We start from the raw sequence: 15423 nt of genomic DNA, 5'->3' as shown, positions 1-15423 counted from the left end.
CCATGGATCATCCGAAAAAATTGAGTCTCGAGCAAAGTAGTCCTTGTGCAGTAGCCGTCCTCCGGACACCCTATCCTAATTGATCACTCATCTTCCTTTGATTGAACCCTAAAAGTTGAGAATATGCTTCAACTATCCGTCTATTTTCTCTTGCATGCTCATGAGTATGATCATGCCTACTTCTTCGTTCGAATCCGACGAATCGAAAAACTCATCTTGAATCATTTTAGCAAGCTCCAATGGTCCATACTCCTCGTTCGATGAAGCATCGGAATTCATCGTTTTCCATACAATAAATCAAAAAAACAGGGTCGGACAATGTGTCAAACACAAAGAGCACAAGGTGCAGCCCGAGCATTGCCAGACGTACCACGGTTGCGTTCGGGACAGCGATTATGTCCGCAGCAGCGAGCACAGGAGAGAGGATTGTTGTGTCTGTCCTGACGCCGCTGAGGCTTGGAACAGCTGCAGAGCAAGGGTGGCGTTGAAGTTGCGAGACATCCAACGAGGAGGAGGGAGAAGAGAAGAAAGAGCAAGTGAATTCGATAGGCCGGGGAGTGGATTTGATGTAATTTGTGATCGGTAGACCAGTTGGGTATAACACGACGGACGCGCCCGGGCATCTCCATATCAGCTTGATACTTAGATTTGATATGAAAGACGACGGTCAGTCCGAACGTTTGAGATACGTTTAAAACTTTTGTCTAAGTTTGGGTTTTTGTTCGCTCGGGCGTTTGAGTCGGGTTTAGGATGCCCATCTCTGGATGTTCTAAGCTGATTGCACGATCGGGTGCTTCACCTTATCCAGATGTCGCTCGCTCGGGGTGTTGTGGGCTGTGGCATTGGCATACACATACGTACCAGCTAGCTATAACTAGCTAAGGTACGGTCCATGGCCTCGTCTGCAACTTCTTCACATGAGGCACTTTGCCTTCCTACTATCGCGTGCTTGTCATAAATAAATTGGCCGGTGTCAGTCTCAGTGATCACCTTTTTTTTTTTTGAAAGCAAGTCTCAGTGATCACCTAACACCGAGCGGTTCGTCCATCATGTCAAAGGGTGCGCGTATAAGATAATAAAGCATGTTCAATACCGACACTTTGAGGACGATCTTGGTGCATCTTGCTCCACATATCGAGTGAGTGAATGAACAAAGGAAACGGAAGCAACCACGATTCCAACCGACGAGCCTTTCCCTTTCTGCTGTGCGGTGTGGTGTGGTGGTGTCACCGGTCAACACATTTTTTTCCTCACAATATTTCTGCTAATAGCATCCTTGTTTACACGCACTACGCCGCCAAGGCAAATGGGACGATGTAGCCAGGCAAGTTCAGAATTCTTCCTTTTTTGTGCCCTGATGATGAGACGATGCGATGCTCTTAATTCCTTTTTAGCCATTGATGGGTAGTTCGTTTTTCTATATTTTGTATTGTCACCAACTGTACTCCAATCACCCGCCGGTCCCTCATAATTCCGGTCTTGGCAGCTGATGGTGACTAATAAACCGTGGAGCTCATCAGCTCAAGCTCTATGTCTACAGCATAAGTTGGTTGCTTATACAAAATCCACAAGAAGACATGTTGCTTTCTTATTCTTAGACCAAGACGTGCTGCTTTGGAACCACTGAATGGCATTGCCATGCACAATGCGCTACTGTACTATTTCCTCCGTCCGAGTTCCTTATCCCAGAAATGAAATTATCTTCCTAGGGTAAGTAGTTCGAGACGAAAAAAACACATTCCAATGACCATTAGTGCATACATTTAGCTCTGCAACTGGAGAACGCTACTTAATTTCTGCAGAAGCAGGATCAGGTGAAGCGTGATACATCCAAGCAGCCAAGAAAGGACATTTTCTTAAGAAAAGAAACTGAGGCCTGATTGTACAAAAGGAAAATAAAAGACTTGTGCATGCACATGTTCCGTTACTCTTTTCAGCAGCTTTTTCGTTTCTTTCTTTGTTTCCTTTTTCCCATTTCACCTACCGTGAGCATGAGCATATGGTCTATCCTGACAAACGTGTTTGAACCACTACGTGCTGAGTACTACAGTTGCCGGGACGTGTCCAAGTGTAGGGTGAACAAGCATGAAGCATCTGATCGACAATTGAAAACAAGTGTGTGCAGATCAGTACTGTACTGCTTTTTGGATATTAATTAATGTTTTAGCTTCGAGCTTTATCTGAACTGTACGCTACACAAGCAAGCAGATACGTACTTAATTGGGATGACGTTTGGCCATTCCACACTGCATGTGATCCTCAAGCACTCTTAAATAAAAATCTAACAAATGAGGTTAGAAGAAATGCAATTAGGCAAGCCAGCTTTTCTTTTTCCTTTGTTTTTTTAGATGGGAAGCCAACTTTTCTAGGATAATATGTTTTTTTATTTTTTATTAGGAGAGTATGGTTCAGCTCTACGGCTCTACCAACAATTATGAGCTACCAACTGGTGTAGTATTTATATCAATATAATCATATAGGTGTGTAATAATAATTGAAACGAGAGGCGGGTAGTATGTACAGTATAAAGTCGCCTTCTGGTGGTGAAACACGGTACAATTATCAATAGCTCTTTTCAAAGACATATCTGAACTGCCTCAATTCCAATCGAATTGATTATCAATATCCAAAAGACCAACACGTACTTGTGTTGTTTTCCCAAGATTCGTCCATGCATGTTCATATTGTCATTTCAGCAGAGCAGCATTTGCCAACCAGCATCTAGTCCAGTCCAAACAATTTTTAAATATATATATATACTTTCTTTTCATGCTCTTTCTCTTTTTTTATTTCATTCATTTCATCAAGAGGTATTCACATGCAGAGCAAAATCACCAAACGCACAGCCCATCCCCCTGATTCCCTCTCCCCTCCCGCCCTCTTTATATACCACACGCGAACGCGAGAGCGGTTGAGAGAAACAAAAACCACGGTCTAGCTGAGCCCACTGTACCGCCTCTGCCTGCACCAACCAAGAAAGCAAAGCCAAGCCCAATCAAGAAGACGAGGAGGAAGAATGGGGGAGGCGCCGTGCAGCGTGGTGGCGCCGCGCCGCTCCCCGGCGCGCTTCCGCCTGCCGCGCCACGGGCTGCGCCGCAAGGTCCACGTCGTCCGGCTCGGGAACGGCGGCGCGCGGGCTGGCGGCGCCCGCGGGCTCTGCGGCCTCCGGCGTCGGATCAAGCTCCGGTGGTTCCGCAGCGCCATGTGGCGCCTGGCGGAGCTCTGCGTGACGGTGCTGTCGGGCCCTCCGGGGACGCCCGACGCACCGCCGCCGTGGACGGGAGTGGAGCCGTGCTTCGCCGCGCCATTCCTGCCGGCCGCGCTGGTGAGGCGCGCGGGGCAGGACTAGCTTAGCTTTGCTGCTGTTAATTAACGGTTGCTACCCTGCGATCATGAAGACGACGGCACTAATGTATATACGCTACTCGCTACTGCTCAATGGAGAAGTAGATTCCCTCAAAAAAAATTGGAGAAGTAGATTGATATGTAACGAATATTTTTTTTAACCGCAACTCAAGCGATTTGTTGGTGTCTGAAAGTCTGAAGACTGCATTGCTTACATTCTTCCCCTGCTCTTTCTCCCTCTTGATTCCTTTTAGTACTCTGTTTTTTAAGATATTTTTTTGCTTCCAAAGCAGAGGCAAGTTTGGTGCTGTATGGTACTGTGCTATTGCAACTCCAATCATGTGGATATCTCTTGTATTTTCTCGCCATGTGAGAGTACCACAACCATAGTTTGCTTATGATCTAGAGTAGTAGGATCTTGAGTAATACATTTGTACTGCCAGGCGATAATTGATCCGTGATTCCGTGCCCGATATCCTCGGAGTACTCGGTTCGTCGCCCGGGATCGAGTACGCATTTGTTGTCGAGGGAGCTTGCTCCATGCCATGCTCACCAGCAATGCCGGGGACTGCAAGCAAGGCAAGGCAAGGCAAGGCCTGCAGAAATTCCGCGTCCGTAAACTGCAAGCAAAACTAGTCGGCAAAGTTATTGCGGATACCCCATGTTCTACGGCCGGGCGATCCGCCATAGGCGCCGGGCTCTGTTCTGTACAGTGCAGTGTGTGCATGTGTGTGTGGCAGGCAAAGGCAGGAATTGAAGTAGTCAGGCCAGTCGCGAGAAGAAGAAAAAAAGGAGTGAGGTCGGGCCAGCGGAGCCGATGATGGACCCGGCCGGAGTTGAACGAACCGGAGCCAACACGAGACGGAGGAGTTATACCGGGCGGAGCACGCATGCGGCATGTTGCATTGTTGTCGCCATGAATGCCGGGATAGGGAGAGGTGCCCTGCCCGCCTTGCACGGCCATGTGCACCGCCCTGCCCTGCTGTGCTTGCCGATGCTGATGCTCGCCCGGGGTGGGCAGGGCATGCATGTTGCGTCCTCATCAACGCCAGCCAACCCGCGCCGCTGCAACCGGCCGTGTATGCATGTAGGAGGGTACGTGGGTTTCTGACTTGTGATTTGTGAAAGGAGAAACATATCCTTGTCGAGTGCCTTGCCTAACCCGTGAATCCGTCGTCACCCACTCTCTTTCTGGACTCGATCGATCTGCGTGCGTGCAAGCAAGCTGTAAGGGTTATCGGTTTGGCAGGGGGGTGGGGTGGATGTGGATAGATACGTGCCGCTGGGTGGTACGCACCTCCTCATGCGTTTCCACTTTTCAGTGGCAAACGCCGCGGATCACTGGTGAAAATGGCACCACGAGTTGAAACGGAAAATAGCAGCTGTAAGCGGGACGGGACGACAGACGTACACACAGAGAGAGACCAATGATCGTGCAAGATCCGAAGGCGCATGCATCGTGCAAGATCTTACTGCGAGATCACCTTGTGATGTGCGTATAGATAATGATTGATTGATGGGTGCTTTCGGATACAGCGAAACGAAAGTGGGACACCGAGACAGCAGCAACTGACGGTAAAATTGACAAAAATGATCCCTGGGACGAAAGAACTCACGGATTGACCCCTCGGAAGAAATAATTCACCGGTCTGACCCTTTTGTGTGGCGCCCGACACCTCGGCGCCACACTGTACTGTGTGACGTCTAGGGGTTAGGCGCCACACCCCCGACCACGTGGCAGGGAGGGCCCCACCCTCAGGCAGTGTGACGCCTAAGCCTCAGGCGTCACACATTGTAATGTGTGGCGCCTGACCCTTAGGCGCCACACACTGACTTACAGAGCCACGGGCCAGCCCCCTCCCCACCCCCCTCCCCACCCCCTCCCTCATTCAAACAGAAACTTCCATTGCGGCGGCTGGCTCTCATCCCCTCCCTAATCCCCTCCCCCATCTCCTTCAGATCTGAGGATTTCTTCCTTGGATTGATCCCCCAAGGTAATGTACTCCCCCATCCCTTCCCTTTCCCATCCTTCTATCCAATTTTATTATGTTTTGGTTGAGTAGATTGATTTTAATAGATTGATTTGAGTAGGTTCTTAGGATTTGACTAGTTAGGATTTGGTTGAGTATATGAGTAGTTAGTAGTTAGTAGTAGTAGTAGGTATAGGAATTGCATTAGGTTTTGGTTTTGGTTGAGTATATGAATAGTGAGTAGTAGTAGTAGTAGTTAGTAGTAGTAGTAGTTAGTAGTAGAGGTAGGTATAGGAATTGCATTAGGTTTTGACTAGTTAGGATATGAGTTAGGATTTGACTAGTTAGTATATGAGTTAGGATTTGCATTAGGTTTTAACTAGTTAGGATATGAGTTAGGTTTTGACTAGTTAGGATATGAGTTAGGATTTGACTAGTTAGTTGAGTATATGACTAGTTAGTAGTTAGTAGTAGTAGTAGTTAGTAGTAGTAGGTATATGACTAGTTAGGAATTGCATTAGGTAGTTAGTGGTGGTAGTTAGTATTAGTAGTAGTTAGTAGTTAGTGGTTAGTGGTTAGTGGTAGTAGTTAGTATTAGTAGTAGTTCATATGAGTATATGAGTCTTATTTGAATATTAGTAAATGAGTAATTTTTTGTGATTTGTAGGATGGTGTGGCTTCTGAATGATGTTTATGACGCTGAACACCGGGCCTATTTCATGTCGGAGAAGAAGATGGTAAGTAGAAAATGATTAGTAGATTAGTAATATTTTGAAAATGTAATAAGCACTTGATATCTTCTTCTCCTATATGTTTGCAGGAGCTTACGCCCCTGAAGATCCGGTCTCATGGGGCATCCTGTGTAATGCATTACGATGAGCGGTACACCCCGTACATCGAGATGACGGGACTCCTTCCATTCGTGCAGCTTGTGAGTCGGTCAACTCCAAATCTGAACGCCGCGGCAGTCACAGCACTCATTGATCGTTGGAGGCCGGAGACACATAGTTTTCACCTCCGGACCGGAGAGATGACGGTTACTCTTCAAGATGTTTCCATGATCACCGCTCTTCCCATCGAGGGGAAGCCACTATGTATGAGCACTGATTCTGAGGGATGGCGGCATCAAATGGAGGCTCTTATTGGTATGTCGCCGCAGGAGCCGGAGGTGGAAGATGGAGGGAAGAAAGATAGAGTCCCTGTCGGCGCCACTTTCACTTGGATTGCCGCCAACTTTGCTCATTGTCCTGAGGACGCAGATGACGAGGTCATCCAGAGGTATGCTCGCGTCTACATGTGGTACGTCATCTCCAGGACTATCTTTGCGGACGGCACAGGCAAGAATGTTCCTTGGATGTGGCTGAAGGCGTTGACTGTTTTGGACAACAAGTTCAGCTGGGGCTCGGCCGCACTGGCTTACTTGTATCGGCAGGTAATAAATTGTTAATATTAAGTACTCTCTGTTATCTTTTTCTGCTAAACTGATGCATGTTTGTTGTTACTTGTAGTTGGACGATGCTTGTCGCAAGAAGTTACGGCGCCTATCCAACATTTTAGGTTGCCGTGACCCTGAATATGTTTCACCTTCGAGATCCGGTTCATCCGAAAGAAATACTCTTCCCTTTTGCGCAGTTTTGAAGCCTCTTCCTTAACCCTCTCCGTGAAGCGCTGATGCTCCCGCTCTCTCTTTGCTGCGGCCTCTGCCAACATCTTCTTAAAGTTAGCTTCATATTCTTTTTTACGTTTCTCTAGCGTCTTCCTGTCATTCTCCTTTATCCTAGCCTCATATCGCTTATGCTCAAGGAACATTTGCCACTCCTCATCCCTCTTTGCCTTATCCTCCTCATCCTTCTTCTTTCGCGCTTCCGCTGCATCCTCCTCTCTCAACTTCTTTGCAGCCCTATCCATCAACAGCTGCTCCTCACTGGCTACATCCTTCTCCTCCCCCCACTCTGCTTTTGCCTTGTTCGGCTGAGAAGCGGCCATACCTACAAAACAGGCATCATAGCTCATAGTTAGTAAAATAACACACAAAGGAGCATCAAAAACAACATGATAAAGATAAGTGAAATATGTGACATACGAAAATGGTCCTTGTAGGTATCCACGCATACCAATCCTAGTAAGTCCACCACCTATCCCACCACTGCCTCTAGCACCACCACGACCTATCCCACCCCTGCCTCTAGCACCACCACGACCTATCCCACCAATTCCTCTAGTAGCACGTCCTCTAGTAAGCCCAAGTCGGCTAGGAACACGTTGAGTAGGAACTTGTTGGCTCGTGCTTCCTTGACCCGTCCCTTGTTGGCTCGTGCTTCCTTGACCCGTCCCTTGTTGGCTTGAACTTGGTTGGCTAGGACTTGGTTGGCTAGGACTTGGTTGGCTTGACCTGGAATCATTGTTTTTGGACTTCTTCTTTCGCGTCGTACACCTTCTTCTGTTGTGCCCTGTTACACCGCAATCTCCACATTGTGATCTCTCAGTAGGCTCTTCGAATTGGTTGTTCCCCATTTCTCTGCCACCACCATGGCCCCATCCATCCATGTCTCCTCTAAAACGCTTTGTCTTTCGTCTTCCCAGTTTCACAACCTTCCACTCTGGGTCGGGCCATAGTTGTACTCCATGATACTCCGGCCATTGTGATTGGTCAAAGTATGGTTCAAATCTAGGAGCCCATGTATGCTTCGTGGTCATGATCGAGAACTCGGACTCCCTCACGGTTAGTGGATGGTTGACGTCCACATTCCTACTGCGAGCTGCCGTGTACAAATGCGAGCATGCGAGATGAAGCAACCTTGGTCTCCCACAAGAGCAATCACACAAGGATAAAGAAACCTTGAACGCCCTGTTTCCGTGTTGCTGGCCATCGTTTGTCGTTCCTCCGGGCTCATTCACTTCGTATGTCCAATCCTCGTTGTTGTACAGGATAGCCGTTTGGGAGTCAGCCTTCCGTGATTGAAATACCATCCATTTCTCAACCTTTGGTGGAAACTGGTACTTATACTTTTTCTTGTTCTCTCCCGCAATCTGATCATCTGTTTCTTGTGAGTACTTTAGAAAGTATGCTCTCAACTTGTCGAATGTGTATTGAACTATTGCCGTCACCGGCAACGCACGGACACCCTTCAACACCCGGTTGAAGCATTCTGCCATGTTACTGGTCATTTGACCATATCTTCGGCCATCTTCGTCATAAGCTCGTGCCCACTTGGCCCGAAGTTCAATGTGCCTGTTAAGAAACTCAAGCCCACCTGCATCAAGTTTTTTGTTTACAAGCAAAGCATTGTACAATCTTGCAAATCGTTTGTCAGAAAATGCTTGACAACAATCCTGAAGATCATCCGCCAACACCTTGCTACCACATGCCCGATAGAAGTTTGCACAGAAATGCCTCATGCACCATCGATGATGCAAAGGAGCATGGCCGGGAATGACAATGTCAACCGCGTTAAGTATGCCTTGATGACGATCCGATATGACACATATTTCCCTCTCAAACGGTAATACTTTGGTTCTCAAAATATGCAAGAACCATTCCCAGTTAACATTGTTCTCTGCCTCAACCAAAGCAAAAGCCAAAGGCATCAACCGGTTATTGGCATCACTTGCTATTGCAACCAACAAAGTGCCCCTGAATTGTCCGGTCAAAAACGTGCCATCGATGGAGATGACAGGACGGCAGTGCTGGAAAGCCCTCATACATTGCTCAAATGCCCAAAATGCACGGCCAAATACGCGAACCCTATTTCCATTCTTAATCCTTGTTTTCTCCCCATACGGCTCGACCACATGAACCATGCCCGGGTTAGTGTGGGCAATAGCTCCCAACAACCTAGGTATGCGGTTGTATGCTTCCTCCCAATCACCATACAACATCTTGAATGCGGCTTGCTTTGCTTTCCATGCCTTACCATATTTCACCTCGTAGTGAAAGAGGGCTTTCACAAGGTCTTGTACGCTTTTTATGCTCATTGTAGGAAGAGAGGAGATGGAGTTGGAAAGCCTATAAGCGATGAACTCGGAGGTTAGTTGTCTATGGCTTTGCGACGATAGGGCACCATCAACCCTCTTGCCTTGACACATGTGAGGCATACAACTGATAATGTTCCATCCTGGCCCTCCTTTCCATGGTCTTGCACGGACAATCCAAGGACAACCTCTATCCTCACAAGCAACCGTGTAACGCAGCTTCATGTTTGAATGAACAACTTTGTGTGGCCTGTAATGCGTAACAGAATATTCATCCAACCACATCTTCAGTTCAAAGAATGTTTCGAACTTTGACCCCGGCAAAATAATATTCTTCCCATGTGTGTCCCAATGAGAAGGTGGCCTAACTCCAAACAATATGCCTTCGCCTCCGTCAACCACGGCTTCATCCGCAAGGCTAAGATCCTCGAACAATGGTGTCCAGTGATCAGCTTTAATACCTTCGTGAAAGCTTCAGCCTCCTTTGCCGTGAACCCTTCCTCATCAACTTCTTCATCGGGACCCTCATCGTCAGACTCAGAGGCATACCCACGTGAGTACGGAATGGAATGGTCCATTGTCTCTTGCAAATTATATTTGTCCAAATCACCAAGATTGTTGTCATGAAGAACATTACCATCACCATAGTGCTCATAATTAGCCTCTACCAATGGTTCAATGTTGACCTCTTCGTTAGCCTCATACACACAAGAAAGAGGTTCAATGCTGGCCTCTTCGTTGATGGTTGCAGGAATAGCTTCAACAATCGAAGAGGAAACCCGGTTCAAATCCAACAAGTTAGGAACATTTGTTTTCATGGCAAATAACTATAGAGCCTTGTCTAGTGATTCGGCCACCGTATCCTTGTATGCAAGCCAACGTTGCTCGGAGTTGACACGCATGGTCTTCCAACGAATGTGCATTCCGAATCCCACATTATGCCTACCAGCAAACTCAACTACATCACTAGGGTCCATCCAATTCAAATCCTTTCGGACTTGTTCCAACAATTCAGCATAGCTAGGACACAAATCGAACACCATGTCAAGCTCATCCGGGTCCGTATCAATATTGCCTTTTAAAAAGGCATCCTTGTCCACGTGATGAACATAAACACATGTTCTTCCCATACCTAAACAACAAAACATAGAACCTTTTTATGAGCAATCATACAATTACAATAACCATAGCCTAACTTCCAAATAACCCTAACCCCCTCATAACCCTAACACAACCAAACATCCCTAACCCTAGCCTAACCCTAGCCTAACCCTAGCCTAACCCTAAAACAACCATAATGCACACATCCAAACAACCCTAATCCTAACCCCATCATACCCCTTATCCTAACATACAAACAAATAAAACAATATGATATACATCCCACATTTCATGAAAAACTAGGGTTTCCTCAAATTTGCAAAAAAAAGAACACAAAAGATTTTCCTTTGGATGAGAATGAGGGGAGAGGTGGGGATTACCTTAGGGGAGTGATTGGACAACAAATGCCCGCTCCAAACCTTGAGATTTGGTGATGTAGAGAAGGATTTGAGGGAGGGGGCAGTGGCTGGGAGAGGGGCTGGGGGAGGGGAATGAGGGAGGGGTGGGGAGGGGGGTGGGGAGGGGGCTGGCCCGTGGCTCTGTAAGTCAGTGTGTGGCGCCTAAGGGTCAGGCGCCACACATTACAATGTGTGACGCCTGAGGCTTAGGCGTCACACTGCCTGGGGGTGGGGCCCTCCCTGCCACGTGGTCGGGGGTGTGGCGCCTAACCCCTAGGCGTCACACAGTACAGTGTGGCGCCGAGGTGTCGGGCGCCACACAAAAGGGTCAGGCCGGTGAATTATTTCTCTCGAGGGGTCAATCCGTGAGTTCTTTCGTCCCAGGGGTCATTTTTGTCAATTTTGCCGCAACTGACTGGGGATATTATCCAAAACCCAGACTCGATAGTGTGAATGATCTTGACCTGTCTGTGAGCTCCGATTATCATCAATTCCCAGACCAGTTTCGGATTAGCATCCAGTGCCAGCTTTCCAGGCGCTCCCGGGATTCATTTCCGGAGAATGGACCAGGCGCCAGGTGAGGTGGTCGACGCCATGCTTTCTTTCACGACCATCATAAGTGCCACAAGCTGGCAGTGAATAGTACTCCTACCACGCAAAAAATATTACTTCTTCTTCCGTTTCTTTAGTTTTCATATAAAATTTGAAAAGTTTGACCAATGACTTAGATGCATTTTGAAATTAATTTTCATAGTACTATATAACTTTATTATAGTAATAGGTGTTAATAATTTTACTATAAATTTCGTTAAACTTTGCATAGTTTGACATCAAATAAAGAACTATATGCAAAGTAAAAAAGAAACGGAGAAATGATATGAAAGATACTGCCTACACCTGGGATTATTGGTTCCTTTATTGAACTTTGACCATGGATTTGTCTAAAATATAGATTGTATCTCACAAAAATTATATTGTTGGATTTGTATTTGAAAAAGTTTCCATTGATATTTATTTTGCGGTATATGCATATATTGTGTTAGTTAATACTCCCTCCGTCCCAAAATAAGCGTCTCAAGCTTAGTACAATTTTATACAGAGTTAAGACAATTATTTTGGGACGGAGGGAGTATAGCTCAAAGTTTGGCCCAAAATAAAAAGGGGCCCAATAATCCCGGTCGGAGGAATTAATAGGGAATGGTCCCAAGTAGTAATTATTTACCGTGGATTGCGATTCACCAAAGAAAGAATAAATGCCAAGAAAAATTCGAGCAGAAAACTGCATGCCAAAGTAACAACTCTCAAGAAAGAGAAACAAACTGCAACACAAGATAAGAATACAGGGCCGGTACATTGCTACTGAGGAAGAGCCCCTCGGTCCAAAGCATCATTAGGGCTGAACAACAAGTATATCACAGAGTGCAATCAGGAGCTTCCATTGCCCACAAACATAGCAAACACGCCATTAAAAACTAGCGGCCACAAAGGGAGCACCAACTATCAATCAACATGACTGACTAATGGACGGACGCTAATCAAAGTCTAGGAACTCCATCCTCTTCCTCATTGTGCCTTTCAGATCCCTTGCTTCCTTTTCGGCTTTCTCGGCCTGGGGACAAGGGAGAAACAGAAACATAGTAGTATTAGTTGCAAGATCATCTGCTTGAGCAATACCAGCACACGCAACAAGAACGGCAAACGTCTACAACAACTCTTCCATCTTCATATTTGTGTCATACGCCAGTTGTTAGATAGCCAACTGTATACATAATGCCATTTTGCTCCAAAAGATGGATAAAACGCTGTGTCTTTTGTTCAAGTCCACTTTTAGTCTACATCGCATGCGCATAGATGAGAGAGTGTGCAGTGGAATGCGCCAGGAGGGAAGGACCAAATGATGAGCATGATTGCATTCACAATTTTCCATGTGTCATTTTTTCCTCAGTTAATGATTTTATTAGCCTTAATGAAAAGAGAGAGCTAGATTGTGCACCAAAACGCGTGCTTACTGCTTACATCTTTAGCTACAAATCAGAAAGAAAAAAACTAGAGCTTCAAACAAGATTCTATGAAGTGATGTGTGTACCGTTCTTATTTCAGCCTCTGAAACACAAGTCATGTGGCTAGGGAGTTCGTCCTTCTCACGATCCTGCTCAATGCAATACCACGTCTATAGCATTAATATGGGAGAATGGATTTGACCATGGTCATTTCATAGTGCAAAAGAGATAATTACCAGTTCTCCAATTAATACAACATTCTCTCCCCGGATCACATATAAACCAAGAGGAACATCACAATATAATTCGCCCACAATAACTCGTTCACAAGCACCCTGAAGAACAACATTTGCTGCAAACTAAAACAGTAAAGACAATCTGATGGCAGAAAAATATGTAAAGAAGAGAGGATGTACAAATTGGCTTACCAAACTGATCGAATGAGCAGAGAGTGCCAAGCAGCTTTCGTCCATCTCGTAGCAGGACAATCAGTTTTTCTAGAATCAAGAAGGCGCATAAACTGTTAATAATAGCATTGCAAAACAAAAAGGGTGTGCATCTGATGCAAAGCCACTTATGCAAGGGAAAGATACAGGCTGCAGAACAAAAAGGTGTAGGTGTTTCTGTTTGTATTCTACTAATAATTTGCATGTCTCAGCAATCAGCATTTTCAATTATTTCGTCAACGGCAATATTTCTAGCTCGACAATGATACAAAACCAATCAACTAGGTATCATGGACACTTCAAAAACTTCACTGATAAAGTTTAGCTCCAGCGATGATTTGCTCAAATATAAAATTCATAAAGCGTGTGCACCTATAGAAGTTCCATTATCCATTGCAGTGTACTGACCAAATTATTAAACGATCACAATGTATAGCAAAAAAAATACTTTATATTGAAAAATCTATGAGTATGAAGTGTCATCAGCCTATCACCTTCGTAACACATCAGAGATTCTACGGCCAAGCACAGGCCAAAACAATTAAAATCACAACGCAAGTGCAAATACATGGAAACAATCAAGTAATTCAGAAAAGCTCAGGTGGACCAGTTCATTAGTGCTACTGGGAACACCAGATGAAACCTGTGGCACCTAGAAATTAAAGAATGGCTAAGGTTTCCATACACGATCAGTAACTGAAGAGGTTGCGTTCATTGATGAGACTCTGTTTAAACCACATTGGTCTTTATCTTTTTTTTTTCTTAAGAGATATGATTTCTTTCAGTACTGATACTACCAACCTAATACAGAATTCAATATATGTCACATTTGAATCTCTAGACACCTAAAAGAAAATATGGCATCTTATGTTTGGACCACCCATCACAAAATGACTCAAATATTTCCTGATACTCCTTATCCAACCAACTGAACCTACCACATTTGAATGCCATACAATAATTTGCATGCAAGTGTTATGTGCCTCCATCAACAACAAAATCTACATTAGTTGGGTCCGGTTAATAATATATTTTTATGTTTAGCATGAAGTTCATTTGAGCAAGAACCTTACTGGTCACCAGAACTATAGTGAAAGCTGTGTGACCTTACTGCCCACTGTTAACATAAGCCAGCAGCATGTGTTTCACCAAATCCATCTATCATACTATCAGAGCCCTACATTGATAGCCATAAGCAGTTCCATGTAACCTTTGTAGCAATAACACAAAGCATTCAGCCACAGGCCTTCGATTCTGATGTCTGAACTCTAGCCAGAACCCTCTACCAAGAAGCTTCCACCTGCAACGATTTTGGGGCTGATGCACACAGAAACATGATGTTCACCCTTAAGACTACGTTGCCCATTAAAAGCCCTCATCTGGACGCAAATTAAACAATTCTTAGCAAGAAAACCCCGTTAAAACCGAATATCAGCGCAAAGTTCTCACACTGGCTAAGCATCAAGGTCTAGGCAGGCCGGAACCTAGGCAATCGGATCCAAGATCCCCGCAAAAACCAACTCTTAACACAAAGGTCCCTCGATACATACCACTGCCAGCATGGGGGGAAACTAATAATGGGGAAAAGGCAAGCATCTGAGGAAGGAATCTCACTATCTAAGAAGCCGGCCAGGGAGGTGGAGAGGAGGATCTCGTCGGGCCCGGCCCAAGACATCGCGCCGGACACAAATCCGGCGCTAGAAATAGCGGCAGATGGCCGTGACCGGCCGCAGGGGCCACTGGAGCTCTGTGGTACGCCGGCAGGGGATTGCTTCTAGGGTTTGAGTGAGTGGAGAATTTGGTGGATCGAAGCGGCGTGGAGTACTGGTTTGGTAAAATTGCAGCGTTTGGAGTGAGGTTGACGCCGGGAGGAAGAAAAGGGGGTCGAACGATAAGGGGCGTGACGAGACGCTGACCAGTGGGGTCAATGTCACGTGGAGACCACCTGGCTCATTGGTGTGTTCTTGTGTGGGGACCGGACTTCTCTTTTCCTCGTCGACTCTCAATTTTTTTAGACAGTACAAACATAGAGGCTCCTAGCCAACATGTGGTTGAATAATTAGAAGGATAATCTTTACTTAATAAAAATAAAGAGGCTATGGCTTCCGTCGAAAAACCCATCGAAATGATTTTATAAAAAATCCTTGTTGTTATGATATTAAACTCGTAGTATATATTAAATGTTTTTTTA

At 45.7% G+C, this 15423-nt stretch overlaps 2 protein-coding genes across 2 annotated transcripts; one reads left to right on the top strand and one right to left on the bottom strand.

The window, feature by feature from the left end:
* Window positions 1-2894: 2894 nt before the first annotated feature.
* LOC123430337 lies at window positions 2895-3538 on the top strand. The gene has a single exon (XM_045114202.1). It carries the CDS (start codon window positions 3017-3019, stop codon window positions 3347-3349), a length of 333 nt encoding a protein of 110 aa, XP_044970137.1. The 5' UTR covers window positions 2895-3016; the 3' UTR covers window positions 3350-3538.
* Window positions 3539-12118: 8580 nt separating this feature from the next.
* LOC123426834 (sm-like protein LSM1B) lies at window positions 12119-15108 on the bottom strand. The gene is made up of 5 exons (XM_045110728.1): window positions 14847-15108; window positions 13215-13283; window positions 13023-13138; window positions 12873-12935; window positions 12119-12395 (listed from the first exon to the last, which is right to left on the bottom strand). Exons 1-5 carry the CDS (start codon window positions 14905-14907, stop codon window positions 12318-12320), a joined length of 387 nt encoding a protein of 128 aa, XP_044966663.1. The 5' UTR covers window positions 14908-15108; the 3' UTR covers window positions 12119-12317.
* Between the last annotated feature and the right edge of the window lie 315 nt (window positions 15109-15423).

Source organism: Hordeum vulgare, chromosome 2H (genome assembly GCF_904849725.1).
Source record: "Hordeum vulgare subsp. vulgare chromosome 2H, MorexV3_pseudomolecules_assembly, whole genome shotgun sequence".
Taxonomy (NCBI): Eukaryota; Viridiplantae; Streptophyta; class Magnoliopsida; order Poales; family Poaceae; genus Hordeum; species Hordeum vulgare.
Note: the sequence above shows the minus strand (reverse complement) of the source record. Positions and strands in the feature narration are given on the sequence as shown.